At 39.3% G+C, this 18573-nt stretch overlaps 1 protein-coding gene across 1 annotated transcript in view; it reads left to right on the top strand.

Annotated features, from left to right (window-relative positions):
- htr4 (5-hydroxytryptamine receptor 4) overlaps positions 1-18573 on the top strand; it is a 224308-nt gene that overhangs the window by 57631 nt on the left and 148104 nt on the right. Inside the window, exon 2 of the mRNA XM_033973967.2 lies at positions 18095-18173. Coding sequence (XP_033829858.2) covers positions 18118-18173 — 56 coding nt within the window. The 5' untranslated portion in view covers positions 18095-18117. The remainder of the gene's footprint in view (positions 1-18094; positions 18174-18573) is intronic.

Below are 18573 nucleotides of genomic sequence, written 5' to 3' on the forward strand. Positions count from 1 at the left end.
CACAAAATAAGCTGACAATAGAGAAAGAGAGGGACAAAGAGAGAGGGAGAGAGACAGAGGGAGAGGGGGAGGGAGGGAGAGGGAGGGACAGAGAGAGAGGGAGAAAGAGAGAGGGACAGAGGGAGAAAGGGAGAAAGAGGGAGAGAGAATGAGAGTGAGAAAGAGGGACGGAGAAAGAGGGAAAAAGAGAGAAAGAGAAAGGGATGGAGAGAGAGGGAGGGAGAGGGAGAATGAGAGAGAGGGAGGGAGAGAGAGGGAGGGAGAGAGAGGGGGAGAAAGAGAGAGAATGAAAGAGGGGGAGAGAGAGAGGGAAAAGAGAAAGAAAGAAAGAAAGAGAGGAGGGGACAGAGGATAGTGAGAAGTGAGAATGGAGAGGAAGATGGTAAAAAGGAAAGCAGAAAGACAGAGAAAGGGCGAAAGAGAATGAGAAGGGAGGTGAGAGAGAGGGAAAGCGAGGAAGATATATCTAATTTAAATTAAAGGTGCAATATGTAACTTTTTTGGTTAAGGGTCTGTCACATGCTTGTTTCCATGGAGATGTTACTGCTGGAATATTTCACACCATGACAGTAAGCATATTTATCCTTAATTGAATCTCTTTATCTAATTTAAATATAAAGGGCCCATCACATTCTTGTTTCCATGGCAATGTTTTGTCTTTGCCTGGAATATTTCTCAGTATTAAACATACTTGTCTTGCATGTATCAATTAAAGGCTCAAAACTACATAGAAAAACATGCATTCTCATCGTGAGCAGGGTCAACTCTCCACAGACGTGACCTGTAATGAGGCGTTGTAGCATAGACCTGTAATAATGTTATAATGTGATGTTTCTCCTCTCTCTGACCTCAGCCGTCTCTGTTTTAATCTGTTCCTGTCCATCCAAACTCGATATAAATCTCTATGGCTGTAACATTAGATTTGCAGACACTGTTTGCTCTGGATGAAATGGTTTGGAGGTGAAGTGTGACGTGAACTCTGTCAGGAAATCTCATGACTCACCAAATCATTTTACATTCACATTTTGTTTTAGTCAGGAAATGGTTCATTTTTTATATATATATTTGGTTAGTTGTCCCATTATTTTGAAATGAACATGACCTTTTTGCACTATGTAATTTGAAAATACAAACTCAGTTACTCAGATACGTCGTGTCTATAGTGATACCCAAACTAAAACTAAACCTGCACCATCCAAAACTTTTCAAGAACTAAATTAGGACCAAATCCGGACTAAACCAGAGCGAATCCAGGGTTAAGCCAGAACCAAATCCATCTTCTCATCTCCGGCTCATTTTTTCTATTAATTCCCTTTTTCTGTTTCTGTCTGATCCATTTGAAGTTTTTGATCACACAGACACTTGTCACAGTGATTTGAGAGCTCAGGAATAAAAACAGACTAAACCGTGACACACCTGGGACTAAAAATAAACAAGGGCTTAACCAGAACTAAACTAGAACTAAACTAGAACTAAACTGGGAGAAAACCAGGACTAAATCAGAACTAAACCAGGGCAAAAATAGGGCTAAATCAGGACTAAACCAGAACTAAACCAGGGCTAAACCAGGACAAAAACAGGGCTAAATCAGGACTAAACCAGGGCTAAATCAGGAGTAAGCCAGTACTAAACCAGGACAAAAACAGGGCTGTACCACAACTATACCAGAGTTAAACCAGAATATTAAGAGGGCTAAGCCAGAACTAAACCAGGACTAAACCAGAACTAAACCAGGATATTAGCAGGGCTAAACCAGGACTACACCAGAACTAACCGAGGACTAAACCAGAAATAAACCAGGATATTAGCAGGGCTAAACCAGGACTACACCAGAACTAACCCAGGACTAAACCAGAAATGAACCAGGATAAAAAGCAGAGCTAAATCAAACCCAAACCAGGGTTAAACCAAGACAAAAACAGGGCTAAATCAGGACTAAACCAGGACTAAACCAGGGCTAAACCAGGGCTAAACCAGGGCTAAACCAGGGCTAAACCAGGGCTAAACCAGGACAAAAACAGGGCTGAATCAGGATTAAACCAGGACTAAACCAGGGCTAAACCAGGACAAAAACAAGGCTGAACCAGGACTAAACCAGAAATAAACCAGGATAAAAGCAGGGCTAAATCAAGACTACACCAGAACTAAACTAAAACTAAACTGGGAAATAAACAGGATAAAACCATAACTAAACAAGGACTAAACCAAAACTAAACCAGGACCAAACTAGAACTAAACCATGCCTACATAACAAACATAGTATTGATCAAAGAATAATGACCAAAAGTTTCCCAAAAAAATCCCCAAAACATTTAAAACGATTCCTCCATCTCCTCATCTCCGACTCATTTTCTGTATTAATTCCCTTTTTCTGTTTCTGCCTGATCCATTTGAAGATTTTGATCACAGAGCCACTTGTCGCAGTGATTCGTGATTGGAGAGTTCGTGATTTGAGAAGAGCTGCTCTCCTGCGGTTTAATGTATTCTAATGTGATTGGATGACACCTACTCCACAAGGCTGCCTCTATTTCTCTCTTTCTCTGTCTTTCTCCCATGAATCAGTGATTAGTGTGTGTCAATGCATGCGCTCTCCTCACAAAAAGAGCTGTTGAACATTATCAGGGCGCATTATGTGGCGATGAGCGCGACAAGTGTTGAGGAAATAAAAGTTCTTAAGTTTGTACATTGAAATTAAAGTTGGAATGAAAAAGGCGAGAATGAGACATGATTAGGATCGAGTGATATTTGATGTAATTTGTCTATTCAGCTCCAAATGCCATGTGTTTTAGTGCTGTTTTGTCAGGAATGCGCAGATTTCGGGGAAGTTGGTAGAGGCTGAAGTTGTTCAGAGTATATAGTAGACGCTTATGCTCACTAACTGGAAGGTTTGTGGTTCAAATCTCATCTTAACAGTCAATCCACAGCCTACAATTAATTTAAAACATAACGTACAGACAGGGCCGGTCCAGCCTATAAGCAGACTGAGCAGTTGCTTAGGGTCCCGAGGTCAGCAGAGGGCCCCCTATGAACCCATACATTTACACTGAAACTAATATAATATATCAAGTTTTATTGGAGATTGATTTGTTTGCAGCGGCCTATTTGTTTTACACCTATAGTAGCAATATATCTGCTGCTGCAACATGTGTTTTTGAGTCGGGCAGAGGTGAGGGCAGCTATGTGTTTACACCGGTGCAAAGACCCTTTATAATGTAAATTTAGATCACTGTCATTAACTGGAACACATTAAAATCCACCAGAAACTTCTAGAATTTCAAAAATCTTGACACTTTGGATGTTTTCAGTCTGATGTTGGTCACATAAATACAATTGGTCAAGGTGATGAGAGCAGAGTCAGAATGTGTCAAATCATCAATAACTAAGCCAGGATACATCCGCAGTTGGGGAACCCCAGAGACAAAGTCAGTTTAGGGCCCCCTGAAAGCTAGAGCCGACCCTGCATACAGATTCATATATTATAATACCAATGGCATTGAAGGTTGGGTCAAATACAGAGGACACATTCTCCAGTTATAATCTAAAAAGTCTGTCAGTCTTAGAGTATGTAAAATTTCCACCAAAACCGACTAAAATAAAAGCATTTATTTAATTATGGGGGTTTTATTGCTTTAAAAATCCATCAAAAACATACATCACTACTAACTAGTGGGGTTGCATCTCCACAGATCTGACTTACAACTTGTAGTCCTATTAGAGTGTACGACTCCATCTCAAAGTCTGGTTGGGATGGATGTTTTGCCATAGGGCTTTAAGTTTAATTAAATTGAATATAATTGGTTAAGAGAACAAAGGAAACTGTTACAAATCAGCCTGAAATGCCAGATGAAAGGTCCAGTTTAATTCACCTTTTGGGGTATTTTTTTTATTTTTTTTTTGTAATACAATCACATTTGAGCTGTAGAGGGTTAATTAATTAACTTCTTCTTCTTCTTCTTTGAATATTTCTTGTAGCTCAGGCCGTTTTAATGACACTGTTGATTTAAAAAGGATTACTGGGATGATCCTGTTCTATTGTTATTGGGTCAATGGCGTAGAGTGGTTTCAGGATTATCGTTTATCGCAGTATTTCTCTGTAGCGTTATATTGTGCTTCAAAATGTGTTTTTCCCAGACAGGTCTAGTGTTGAGTGTTCATGGGTCACTCACTTTTGATCTACAGAAACAACAACTTGACAAAAATGAGCAGTCCTGTCCAAAAACTGAACTTTGTGTGTCAGGGTTTTCAAGTTTATGGAAGTAGAAGTTTGTGGAAGTCTGCGCTTTGTCTCTATGTATACTTTCAGTAAGAATTCCACGTATGGTTTTACAAATGAGACCCGGAAACACGCCCACCAGACTGTAAATCGGGATGAGGGGACCCACCAACTTTCGCACACCTGGGATACAATTTTGAAGAAGTCGAACAGCAGATGGCGCTGTCGTCCTGCTGCCAAGTAGGAAGACATTGCCAAAATGTATTTAAAACAACTGACCAGACACATTACTACAATGAAAATGCAATTAACTGAAGATCTAATGAACCTAATCTAAGTGAAAACAGCACTTACTTCAACACGATGTCTGCAAAGATGAATACTTTTCTAGATTTAAGAGGTGTATTTTTGCGGTGCTTGTTCAGAGTTGAGCAGTTCAGAAGTTGTCTTATGTAACTCTGACACTGGCTCAGGTCACTGTGGCTCAGATGGACTGAGTGGTGTCCTCAGGCTCACTGCTCGAAAGTTGAATTTGAACTTAACCAGAATAATGCAATTTTGCTGTAGCTTGGAAAAACACATCTACAATTTTAAGACTTACAGACCGAATAGGATGTGAATAATAAATGGGGTTAAGAAAGATGTTTTATACCAAAATAAAAAATAAATAAAATTATATATATATATATATATATATATATATATATATATATATATATATATATATATATATATATATATATATATATATTTAACTTAAGCTCATAAACAGCAGCATGTAACAATAAATGTGATGAAGTATAGAGGAGGATTAACTGAGACGGGAAAGGGGTTTTTAGCTGTTTTTTCTTCACAAAAATACACTCGAAGGAAAAGCAAAATATGTTAGTGACACAATCACAATTTAATAATCTGGTAATGAACTTTTATACACACACCTGCACCTATTTTTAATCTTTTATATATGGACTTGTATACAAGTTTGTTTTGGTTACTTTTTTGTGTGTATTGTATTGTAACCAGTGCAAAAGAGAGCCCAAGTGCTCTCATTGGGTTCTCCTGTATAAATAAAGATAAAGAGGAGACAGAGAGGCTGAAAAGGCAAATGGTTCTGCTGCTGCGATGGAGGATTGAAGCTGTTTAGATAAATATGTTCGTTTAGAGGTAAAGAAGGTAGGAGGTTGGAACGAGGAGTAACATTTCTTTCTTGAATAATCAGTTAATCGATAAATGCTTTTCTTTATTTATTTATTTCAGGGACAGTGCATATTAAGGCTATTTTTCCTCCGTAGTCCCATGACAGATGTTAATGCCATTTTAAGGTCTCAAGATTGTTAAGGTTACAATGTAGCTGCAAAAAAAATAAAAAATAAATAACATAATAATAATAATAATATAATAATAATAATAATAATAATAATAATAATAATAATAATAATAATAATAATAATAATAATAATAATAATAATAGTAAAAGATATAAATTAAAAAACTAAAATTAAATAAATAATTAAAAAAAATAAAATAAAATGAAAGACGATTTTGAAAGCATAAGGGAGTAATTTCAATTCAATCTATACCCTGAACAAGTAAGCCTAAAAGTACGTCACACAGGATAGACTTGAGTATAATTAACTAGCTGGGACACCCTAAAATATTAAATTAATTACTAAAGATGTGGTTTGTCATGTTAAAGTATTTCTGCTGGAGGACCTCCAGAACTAGAACTAGAATCAAATCAGCGCTAAACAAAATCAGGACTAAATAGGTCTAAACCAAGACTAAACTAGGACAAAACAAGGAACAAACTAGACCAAAGGGAGTAACAGGGACTAAAGCAAAACAATGTTAAACCTTGATTAAACTACCAAAAACCCACTAAACGTGCCCACCTCAAAATGCACATGTGATCCATTTGGCCAACCCTGCATAAAAGTCCTGAGGTGTCCCTGATGTCACGTTTATTTGACTTTCTCATTCAGAGACTTTGAGTTTGTAAAGCTGGTCAAACAGATGCTGATTAATTAGATCCTGTAAATTAAATGAAGTTAGGCATTTCATGGCTGAGTTCAGTTCAGTTTGGACTCAGTGATTGTGAATCATTGTAAACCTGTGATGTTTCCTCTCACAGAGCTGATTCAGTGACATCTCTATTTTGGGCTGTAGCTCACATTTGTTCCGCTCTTCTGTCACTGTATCAGGGACAGTGGATCCGAAAGGCCCAGAGCTGAAATAACTTAGACACAAGCGGCGCACTCCCAGGTTTCCAGGGACTTCCTCAGGGCTACACTCCCTCATCTGCTGGATCCCAAAACACTATTTTTGTTCAAACTTTTGTTCAGTTTTGTGCAAACTTTTGTTCAGCCAAAGATAAAACAGTCAACTTTCTCCTCTGCATCACACTGTATGTCCTACATTTTATAAGCCTGCTTTAGATTAACTCAAGAGCAGATATGAATCAATCATCAGGGATTATTCATGGATTCAAGGTACTGTACATTATCATATTTTCTCCCACCATCACAGAGGTCGCCCCAAGATAAGAAAACACATTTCATTTTTAGATTACAATCAATTAGTTGCATATTTTATTTTTAACAACAAACGTAATCAGGCCCGTCGACAGAAATTTGGGGGCCTGGGGTGAGAAGCCTCATATGGGCTCAGAGGGTCCAATTTTAGGCCCCCTAGACAACAGACACCCCTTTACCGACTCCCCTGCACCTAATTACTGTTACTTTAAAGCCTCACCATGTAACTTAGCCAAAGAATAGAATCACTTTGGACATTTTATTGCCCTGAAAAACAGAAAAACATCCTTACTATGAGCGGGATTGCATCTCCATTGAGAATGTCGTTTCTTTATCTGTAACCTACTGCCATGGAGAATGTTCTGCAATAGAGTTTTAACTTTCTATTTCCATGGAATCCTTCGAGCAACCTCTAGAAAGTTGCACGATACTCCTTCAAAAATGTGTAAAATGCATGAACAGTGTGTCATTTATCTGAAAAACTCTTGCTAGCTTATGATACTAATATATTGCTTTTGATTTAGCACTTTACAGGCACTCAATACCACTTTACATCGTCTCATTTATTCAATCTATTGATTTGTCCTAGTTTTATACAAGAAATGTCCCGAGCGTCTCTATGTTTGACCAATGTGATCCCTGCTAACAGTAAATAGGAGAATATATGGTCATTTGTTTAGCTAAAATACAGAAAACTATGCTTGAAAATGAGCATAGGGGAAAAAAAATGCACCAACAGAAGTCTCTCAGATGATGACTGACCCAAAAGTGAGTCGAGAATGGACAATGTCACATGCTCTTTTCACTATTTTATTCATACTAATGACATCATACCAACCCGGGTATGTCCCACTTTAGAATTTTGAAAATCTGATGGGTGAATGCGCCAACCAATCAAACCTTCCCATAGAAATAAGGTCTGATTTATCCAAGCGATTAAGATGAAATGTAATACAGTGAAAATGTGATTCTTGCTAAAGCGATCCGCGCTTACAGAGGCTATTCATTTATTCTGTAAGTGTCATTTCCTTTTTGTTCCCCATTCACAAGAGCTATGCTAATTTGACACACTCACGTATAAACTTAATCTTTCATTTCATCAGTATTTCTGCTCCCCCAAGGATCATTTAGCCAGATTAGCATTCCGGACATAGTGCCGCATGTGCTAACAGCGCTAATATCGGCAGCAAATGTGAACATCCTTCTTCATCTGGCCCTGTCACATGCATTATGTAAAGTGATCCTAGCTTAGCGTGAGCGGAGACAGCTGGGGATGTGTTTTTAATCTTACTTTAAAATGCTCCATCATCAACATTAGACGCTTGAGTAATTTTTGAACATGCTAAGACGTATTAATAAAACAACGTAAATTCAAATGCATGCACAGACATTTATCTTTTGGACATGAAACAGTGTTTATAGGCAGAAGTTACTCAAAACCATTTATCAGAGTAAAGTTGAGCAGATGCTTTTGCTGAGTGTGTCGCTTGACGATGTGTTCAGGTGACACAAACACAAAACTGCAATACAAAGTTTGTCACAGAGACTGAACCTGCTGATGTGACAAATCTGACAGCACAAAATGTTTCTCCAAATAAGGCACAGACTCAGAAAGTACAAATAGTAGTAGTACTTTAGAATCCTGCTGCTGTATTCATTTGCTGGTACTTCATTGCAATGTGATTTGATACTAATAATTAGTCTAAAATTGGCTATTTAAGACCTGTTTTGATTTTATGGCGTGTAATTTTAAAAACACGAGAGGCTGGGGTCTCCTCAGGATTTTTTAAAACAAAATTAAAGTAATTTCCTGTGATCTGGGGGAAAATTTAATCAACAAATCATTTTTTACACTAGTTAATTTTTGTTGATTATGACTAGGCTGCTTCTCGGGGCGTTAGTTATTATAGGAACGGTTGAAGCTAGCCTCACTTGTGCAAGTCACCTGTGTCTAAATCCTCAGTGCGTGTGTGTGGAGCCACCGCCCCTGCTACAGTGCACTGAGCGCCCCCTGTCTGTGAGCTGCAGCCTCCCACTGGACTGTAGACAAAGCGCTGCAGTCAACAGTCACAGTTGCAGTCTAAACCTCCTGTCCTGTGAAATGTGTGACATGTGTAGAGAAATGTGTCGCGCTTCATCAGCTGTTTGTGTATGTAATTCTGAGAGGAAGACGCGGATTGATGCACGAGGTTACAGGTTACCCACTGACCTTAATATTTTGCCCCAGCTGCATTGAAGGATGGGTCAATTAACACAAAAGCAGGGCTATGAATGGAAAGATGGAGAGATATATTGTTGTGTTTTTTGTTCTTTTTAATCAACAGATCCACAGCCAATCCTAAAAGTTTCTCTTACTTATACTCATGAAATCAATACTAAACGCCATTTTTTTGTTTTGTTTTTGAAAAGCCAAAATAAAATCGATCCATATGATGACTTTTTCCCCATATTCCCCAGCCCTACTCCAAAGTCTGACCTCCACTCCAGCGGCACGAACAGAGAATTGACTGTGGACCTCTCTATTCGAAACAACTCAATCATCTCATTGCTTTAAAAAGTCATTCGCCGCAGAGCCCAGTGCTGACATATAGTACAAGTGCATTTGGAGGACACCACTCTCCTCTTCAGGATTATGCACTTTACCAGAATGTTGTTTCACATTCAGTAGCAGATGTCCCGCATCAGTCTGGGGTTTTGTTTTTTTCTCACAGTGACAGGAGCAGGGAGTTTAGATGAGTCTGCACCTGTCAGCTCCTCGTCTGTGATGCTCGACAGAGACACGATTTCCGCACCAGGCACAACATCAGCCCGGGCTAAAACTCAATGAGCTGCAAAAAGTTACATCTATAATAAATACATAACATTTTTCCATATATCTGAGAAAAAATGTCTTTCCCCAGTGCAGATATATTGTATAAGCCACTCTTTAGGTCAAAATAAGTTCGCTGTGCACAGTTTCAATCTAATTAGGATCAGATTATCAGGAAGTGCACGGTTCGCATGGCTAAAAGGCGTCATAAAGTGCTCATAAAGTAATCACGGTGACTAATTAGGATCTTTGTAACGTATAAGGAATAACTTTGGACCGCAACGTTTAAAATGAGCTACCAGTTCTGTTTTTACACTTTTAAGACAGTAAAAAGGTACAGTGCCTTTAAATGAAGAACAATGATGATGATAACAGTGTAGCTGAATGCAAAGTGACATGAGAAAAGCCTCCTCATGCAGTAAAAGTGAGGGAGACTATGGCTGCTCTTGCCGTAATGACAGGCAAGGGGGACCAAAAAGGACAGAACTCGGGGAATAGTTTAACAGTGTTTATTTACAACAGAAGTGCAAAACGACGGTAGATCGAATGGTGAATCGGGGAGAGTGCCGTGGTCCAAGGTGAGAGCATGAGGAGCAGGGTCTGAGACAGGGGGGCAGAGCAGGTCCAGGTAGCAAGATCTGGTGAGGAGCAAGAATATCCAGTAAGTAAAATCCAAAGAGTGCAAAAAAAAAAACAAGAACGGAGCCAAGAAAGGAGTACCACAAAGATACGTGGACAATCTGGTGCTGGGTGTCAGGTCCTGGCTCCTCTTATCCTTCCCAGGTGTGGTTGATTGGTGATTAGCCCCAGGTGTGCACGGGAGGAGCCAAAAATCTCCGCCTAGCTTCAGGCTCGGACACAGGAGAGAGTGGGGAGGTGCAAAAAGGGGCAGGACCGGCAGGGATCATTACAGCTCTCTACACAACTTTGTCCAAACATAAACTGTCCTTCAGGAACACTGCGGGGCTACACGCGCAGGTGCTGATAAATCGCAGACACCCAACGCAGACCATACAGTTAATTAGTCAAATAATCGAAAAATAATCCTTAGATCAATCAATAAGAAAATAATTGTTAGCTGCAGCCCAACTTTAGTGCAATCTAGGCAAATTTGCAGCGTTTTGATCAAAATGTTTGTGCTGTCTGCAATGACCTTTGCAAGCTCCAGTAATTGGTGACATCACAAAAGACTGCCTTGATTAAATGTACATTACAGGTGTTTCTGATTGCCTACATTTGGCTGCAGGGGCGGAGGTTGAAGTGTAAATACCTGTTAGATCAATCACACTGTTCCTTATTTGTCCTTATTTGTGCTCGTGAGCCGCTGTGAGACAGAAAAAACAACACTTTGAGTTTATGTATCCATTACGTGAAATTAGCTGAAATCAATATGTATTTTCGTAATTTAAGTCAGTGATTAAACTCTAAAGTCACTATCCGTTTATAGCGCACAAGTGGAAAAAAGTGGGAGTATTGATGTCCTCCAGCCAAGAAAGAAACGTGAACTTGAAGAGAACGTGAAGTTTCTCCTGAATGATTTATAAAGTTGTATCGTTACTGCAGCTGAGAATAATTTAACTCTGTGTGACTGGAATTTCTTGAGTTTTAGCGCAACGGTTATTTTGAGAAGAAACATCAAGTTAAACAAATACTCATGCTAAGAACAGTCAAATTCAAGCCAAAGGCACTGTACATGATTTTTACTGTATTGTGTGATGTGAAAAACAGTTTATTTTTTAACAGTTTGCAGTGGTCCAAAGTTATTCCTCATTTACTTTATGCATTTGGAGTGTCCTAATTATCCAAAGTTTGTAAGAGCTTTTCACAACTTTCAGAGACCAAAGTGGATGTCTCTGATGTCACCACATGACATCACAAGGTGGAACAGATTGTTTTTCTGTTTGAGAGAAGAACTCAGCCTAAATATGCAGGATGTGTGTGTTAAACATGTGTGAATGAAACAAAACACAACTCCGGGTCTGTTTGTAATGAGGAAACAACATTATAACCGATTGGAAAACAGTAATACGGGCCGTTTAACATCATTTTTTTGGCTTTGCTTTTAAAATCTTGATACACTGGTTCCTCGTTTTAGGGTTATGTTCTAAACCAGGAGTGTCAAACAAATTTTCACTGAGGGCCACATCAGCAAAATATACAGGCTTTTCTCCTGGAAGCACAAACTTGTATTCACCTTTACCTTTCTTAAAACACCCTTCCATGCCCACAATTTTCCTCTTCCTGAACATTTTGGGACATTATTTGCAAATATTTCTCAGTTCCACTTGTTGGGAAAATCTAATTATTTTGTGGTCAATGCAGACATTAAAACAGCATAGACTTATTTTAAAATGACAGTCAAGCCTTTTAATTTACCTTCTCGCGGGCCACATAAAATGATCTGGCGGGCCACATTTGGCTCCCGGGCCTTGTTCTAAACTAACTAACTTGCACTTTCTGATTATCTGACAAATCAAATGAAAATATATTCCCATTCCTCTTGTTTGTGTTGTGTCCTTGGGCAAGACACTTCACCCACCCTGCCTCCAGTGTTGAAATAGGGTTAAATTCCCACCAAATAAACCAATTAGACTCTGGAGCCAGTTCATTTTAAGCAGGGCCGTTACATTTAGTTTGCAGTGTTTTTGCAGAGCGCTGGAGCAGAGCAGGTCAGAGCGGCGGGATAACGCGGTGAGGGTAATCCCGAGATCATCTGCAGATCATGAGACTGTGTTAAAATGACAGAGAGAGGAGAGGAGGAGAGACAGAGAGAGACGGAGAGAGAGAAAGAAGAGGAGGGGGCTCCAAAATATGATGAGACAAAAGAGACAGAGCTCAGCAGGGGACTGTCTGAGGAGACCAGGGCAGGAGAGATAGAGAGATGAAAGAAGTGGAGAGATAGGGATGAGGAAGAGAGGAGAGGGGAAAGAGAGAGAGGATGGAGAGGAGAGAGACCAGATGGGAGGAAAAAGAGAAGGATGGGAGAGAAAGGAGGGGAAGGGGTGAAAGGGGAGGAGAGGAGGGAGATAAGGGAAGTGGAAAGGTAGAGATGAGGAAGAAAGGAGAAAGGACAGAGGGAGAGGAGGATGGAGGGGAGAGAGACTGGATGAGAGGAAAAAAGAGAAGGATGGGAGATAAAAGGGGGGAATGTCTAAAAAGGGAGAGAAGGGGGAGGAGAGGAGGGAGATAAAAGAAGTGGAGAGACAGAGATGAGGAAGAAAGGAGAGAGGGAGAGGATGGAGAGGAGAGAGGGGAAGATAGAAGGGGAGGGAAAGATGGAGGGAGGTAAAGGGGAGGAGAGCCAGAAAAAGAGAAGAATGGGAGAGAAAGGAGAAATGACGGGAAGGGGAGGAGGAAGAAGAGAGGTGAGAATATTTATTTTTTATTTATTTCATTTTTATTTTTTATTTATTTATTTATTTATTTAGGTTTTTTTGGTGTTGTTAGATAACATTGTCACTTGTACTGTTAATGTAATGTATCAACACTTTTGGATATTTCTTATAATTAAAAAACAAGAATTATTCCACCCGTTCCCATTGTAAAAGTTTAAATAAATAAAGAAAAAAATGTAATGCTATGTCAACTGGACCAGGTCACTATCTAGGACTCAACTCAACTTCCTACTTTTGTCTTAAAAACTGAAGATAAATCAGATAATGTAGTTTAAAACCATCACTGAACGTGTCCGAGTTAACGCAAACAAAAGGTCCACCCATGCACTGTAGTCCTGTAGCTGTGGGCAATGCTAACGCTAAGCTAGTGGAGCCGTTAGCTAGCCGTTTAAAGGTCGAGTGAGACAGCGAAGGCTCCTTGGCATATAAACCTGTCCACATACATTACCGTCACAATAATTCAAATACGCACCACTGTCAAGGAGGTTCAGTGTCTGCGGACTTAACATGACGTCTGTATAGGTCCTATAGACTCTCCACAGAATACATTTAACACCATATTCAACCCGCGTACGTCAGAGGAGCTAAATGTCAGGACAAGATTAGACAAATCGAGGGAAACTTTTTACGCACCTGTGATCCATACTGATTATATTTGATGGCGTCAGAGGTGATCCATGTATAATGCACATAGAAAAATGTCAAATAGAAATGATTATTGTTCAAAAGTAATCGATGTGGAAAATTGTTTTATACATTTGTGAATTTATGGTGCAGAGGAGGGATAATGAATATATGGGACAGAGGAGGGGACTGAATAGATGGTACAGAGGAGGAGGGAGAGTGAATATATGGTGTAGAGGAGGTGGTACAGTGAATATATGATGCAGAGGAGGGACGGTGAATGTATGATGCAGAGGAGGAGAGTGAAAATACAGTACAGAGGAGGGGGGTGAATATATGGTACAGAGGATGAGAGTGAATATACAGTACAGAGGAGGGACGGTGAATATATGGTGCAGAGGAGGAGGGAGAGTTAATATATGATGCAGAGGAGATACGGTGAATGTATGATGTAGAGGAGGGAGAGTGAATATATGGTACAGAGGAAGAGGGAGAGTGAATATATGATTCAACAGAGGAACGGTGAATGTATAGTACAAAGGAGAGACAGTCAAAAGCCCACACTGTTTTGACCTATTTCCCATCAGGCACCTCTCCTGCCCCAGTTCCTCAGCTGTTAGCCCCGCGACCGACCTGTGTGCCTGTGGAGAGCAGGTTAAACGCACGGAGCATATGGGACTTGCCGACTCTACTGCACATATACGACATGTTTGCACCAGTACACAGCTCTGCATCTGTCACCCAGGACATTATATAAGAGGATTACATATGTAGCATGATTAGTACAGCTTATGGTAATGTCACTGCAAATTAATTATAATAAATCAGCTTTGAACAGTCTGTGTATCCATATGTCATCTATCACTGCTTATTAAATCATTGTGTCCTACTTAAAGATCTCAGTTTTCTGAAAGATCCGCAAGGATTTACCTGAATGAGATTTTTACCGTCTCCAAAAACATGAAAAACTAGCTCATTTTAAACATTTTACAGTGATCCAAAGTTATTTCTCGCTTACCTTATGCGTTCTGACCATCCTAATAATTCACCATGATGAGTTTGTAGAGCGGAGTTTTGCCATGACGTGATAAAGCTAACAACAGCTAGCATGCTAACACACACTTCCTGATTATAGGACAGTAAAACGCTTTATAATTAGATGCGGACAGTGCACAGACTTATTTTGACCTCAAGAGCTGCTTATACAATGTATCTGTGCTGGGACAAGGCACATTTTGCCCAAATATGTGAAAAAAAAATCTATTTGTATCCTTGCTTTGAGATAGGTTGCCTCTCCACAGATCTGAACAATAAAAGATAACTAACCATTTGTGTGCTGTCCTAATAAGTTGATCTAGAACAGGGGTCACCAACCTTTTTGAAACTGAGAACTATTTCATGGCACTGAGTCATACGAAGGGCTATCAGTTTGATACGTTCTTCAGAAATACAAATTTGCTCATATCATATCATATATTTGCTTATATCACTACATCTCATAGGAAAAGTGTCCCATTTTCACCAGCCACTGAGAAACCTTTTTACCAAAACATAAACTACGTTGCACCATGTTTCAAAAAGTTATCAATTATGTAATGTTAAAGAAAAATCAACTTACATATTTTTAAATAAATCTCAGTGGCTTTTCGTGACTTTTTTGCCGGTTTTGTGAAAAAAGTCTGTTGCTTACCCAAAGCTGCCGTCAGCTCAGGGCCTTTTCTGCTCATAGTGTGTAGTTAGCATGTTTGTGTGACACATAGTGAAGTGTCTCTCCACATTGTGCAGCTTTGCCGTCGCCACAGTCGCTCCGCAGATGAGACACATGCAGGTTTCTGTTACAGTCATAAAATTTGTTGTGAAAGTGATGTTTTTGCGGTAAGAAACTGTATTCAGCATCTTCACAGCGCTCACTAGCCGAGCACTGGTTTTGTCACGCGCACAATACTAACCTTTGAACTGAGTAGGTCAGAGTTCACCTTAACTTATCTAAACGTCACGTATAATGAACATATTTTTAAATCTATATAAATGCAAGGGTGAAAAAATAGCAACAGAATGAAATTTTAGAATCGGCTCATTTAACTCACCATTTAACTCTATGAGTGATTCACTGCTTTTGAAAGAAATAAACAAACGTATTATATTATCATTAGATAGATTAGATTAGACAGAAATTCACACGTTCAGATTTCCGGATTTACATATTTGTCAGGGATTATTTTATGCGGATTGAGACCACAAATTTCCATATTAATCGTCTTGCTTTCAACTGACAACAATCACGTCTTTGGGGCTGTAAAAAGGCAGCGCTTCTGAAGGTATTGTGCAAAATAAATCCCCTTAGATCATTTGTGCTGACAGTCACATGAGCACAGTCTATCAAAAACATTGTGTTACCTCTATTTCACAAGCAGGCCTCGCTCGCACAACTGCCACACATCAGGCTGCGGATATCACTGTGTAAATCAGTCCTCTGTCCTCACGCAGAAGTGGGCGCATTGTAAAGAAACACAATCTGACAGATGCTCCTGATTTGTTGCAGTCTGACCCGCTCGGATTTTCAGGAGGTAATCCAGGGGCTTAGGGTCAAAGGTCACATGTTCTGACCGTCCTGTCTCTCCATTGTTTATGCTCACTCACATTTAGCTTTGTTTTGTCCAAATGTGGAAAGTATAATCATTTCTTCTATTGATTTACCCCAGATTTTCACATCACATTAATATCATCATTTGAAAGCACGGTTGGAGAACAGATCATTCAGAATAAAATATATGCTTTGTTTACCTCTGATACATTAGAGTTGACAGCTGTTTCTCCGTACTTTTTGTTGATTTTTCTTTTTTCCTCATGTTGGTTGTGACGGACCATGTGTTTCTCTGATTGGTTAATGCACCTGTCAATCATGTCCATCGGAAATCATAAAGACATGGTTCCAGAAGTTTTAAGTACAGTTGTCCCTCACTATAACGCGATTTACCTTTCACGGCCAGATTTTTTTTTTGTGCAATTGCAGTACAGAATGCATCCAGACAAATTTACGTAAATGTTTGACCGCAGTGTGACTCTGAAGTGCTGTATGTTTGCAAGTTTTCTCCACGACAAAACCCACAATGTCGATGAAACGTTCTGCACCGACAGAGGGGCCTACGAAGGTTTGAACTTTGAGAGTGTTTAAACAAGAGAGAAATGTGAGAAAATGTTAATGCCTGTCTGAGAAAAGTGTATAAAGTCTATGGTGAGGGGTTTTACAGCCAAAAACATACATCATAACTGTAAAAAATAAAGCTGAATACTTCGCAGATTTCGCCTATTGCGGGTTATTTTTAGAATGTAAACGATGGACCACTGTATTGTAAAAATGTGGTCTTGTTGGCCAGGCAAATATATGACATACCAATTATTTAATCCCACTGTGGCAGTAATTATTTTTGTAATAATAATTATAATAATAATAATAATAATAATAATGCATGAGTCTATTACATATTATAGTGTTCTGGTGTAAGGAAACATGCAGACACCCACATAACGCACAACCAAGACAAGAAGAAAACAACAGCAATCTCAACTCACTAGAGCCAGTCTCCAGAACGGACCAGTAACAACCTTCACGTCAACTTGTCGGCATAGCAACCAAGTGTCACGTACAAAAGCATTAACAGCACATAAACAGATACAAGAACAACAAAAGGTGTCAGTTCTGAACAAAACACAAGATCAGATCATTAAACTCTGAACACTCAAAGCATGTTGTATTAATTTGTGTATTCGCTCTTCTTCACTATTCTATGTAAGCACCTTGAAAAGAAGCAGGCACTAGACTAGTCATTATAGACCACAATGCATTGCGAGGGTTGGAAGAACAACAGCACGGCAACAGGTCTTTAACTGGATGCAACATGACTGAATGAAAGCAGGAAGAAGTGCTGGTTTATTGCATGATTGGTTAATAAAACACTCTTAAACAAACCGTTGCTGTGTAAAGTTGCTAGCGTTAGCCGGTTATCTTAGCTTGAGCTGTTAAAAGAGCGTTACTTTCCACGTTTTAGATTTAAAAAAAAAAAAAAATTCAGTCCGTTAATGTGAGATCCAGCTTGACAAAACCATGTTAGTTCATAAATGTTTGTGTGCCAGTGAAATCTGATCATTATTTATGACAGAAATCAAGTTTAGCCGATTTTCTTTCGCCCAGACACGAAAAAAGTTGGCTGTTTGTCATAATCGCTCTGTGAATGAGGCACTATAAAGTCTGTCTAATGGGGACATTCGGACACAGCTATGGTCAGTCTTCGCCTATATGGTCTCACGCACCAAATCCCAGCACTGTGAGTGAAGTGTCTTGCCCGAGGACACGATGGCAGTGTGTATGTACGCTGTGATATAGCCTCCAACAATTTGTATTTCCATAATGTTTTGGGGCGAAACCATCGTCACTGTGGTGATTTGGACGTTCGTATGACTCTCTGGCTCTGATTACACATGTTGTATCTGATTGTGTATTTGTGTGTGTTTTGTGTCACAGGAAGTGTGTGTGTTTATGGTGACATGAGCACGGGAGCTGCAGGACAGATGGAGGAGATGGAGGAGCTCGTCACCCAGGGGTAAGAAGCTACAACAGGATTTAAAACTTTTTTTACTATAATACTGCGTTTAAATGTATATCCACAAAACACAGGACCAAACCGCATCACCTACTATAGATATTTTGAGCAGTTATACAAATTATGGTTGTAATCTTTGTTCATTCTCACAGTGTATTTGCTTTGGGACTGGATGCGGGTGCATTTTAAGACCTTAAAGTGAGATTGCAGCTCAATTATTCATAGACCACTATATACACTAAATGCAAGTGCGCTGGAACTGAAAGAATTAAACACTGTTCTGAGAGTTACTGCAGTTTTTAAGTTTTAAGTTTACCATGTTATTCACTGTTTGGGTCACACATATTAAACTCTATACTAACAAATATTGGAACATACATCTGCGTAAAGGTGTATTATG

This window comes from Periophthalmus magnuspinnatus, chromosome 10, assembly GCF_009829125.3.
Source record: "Periophthalmus magnuspinnatus isolate fPerMag1 chromosome 10, fPerMag1.2.pri, whole genome shotgun sequence".
NCBI lineage: Eukaryota > Metazoa > Chordata > Actinopteri > Gobiiformes > Gobiidae > Periophthalmus > Periophthalmus magnuspinnatus.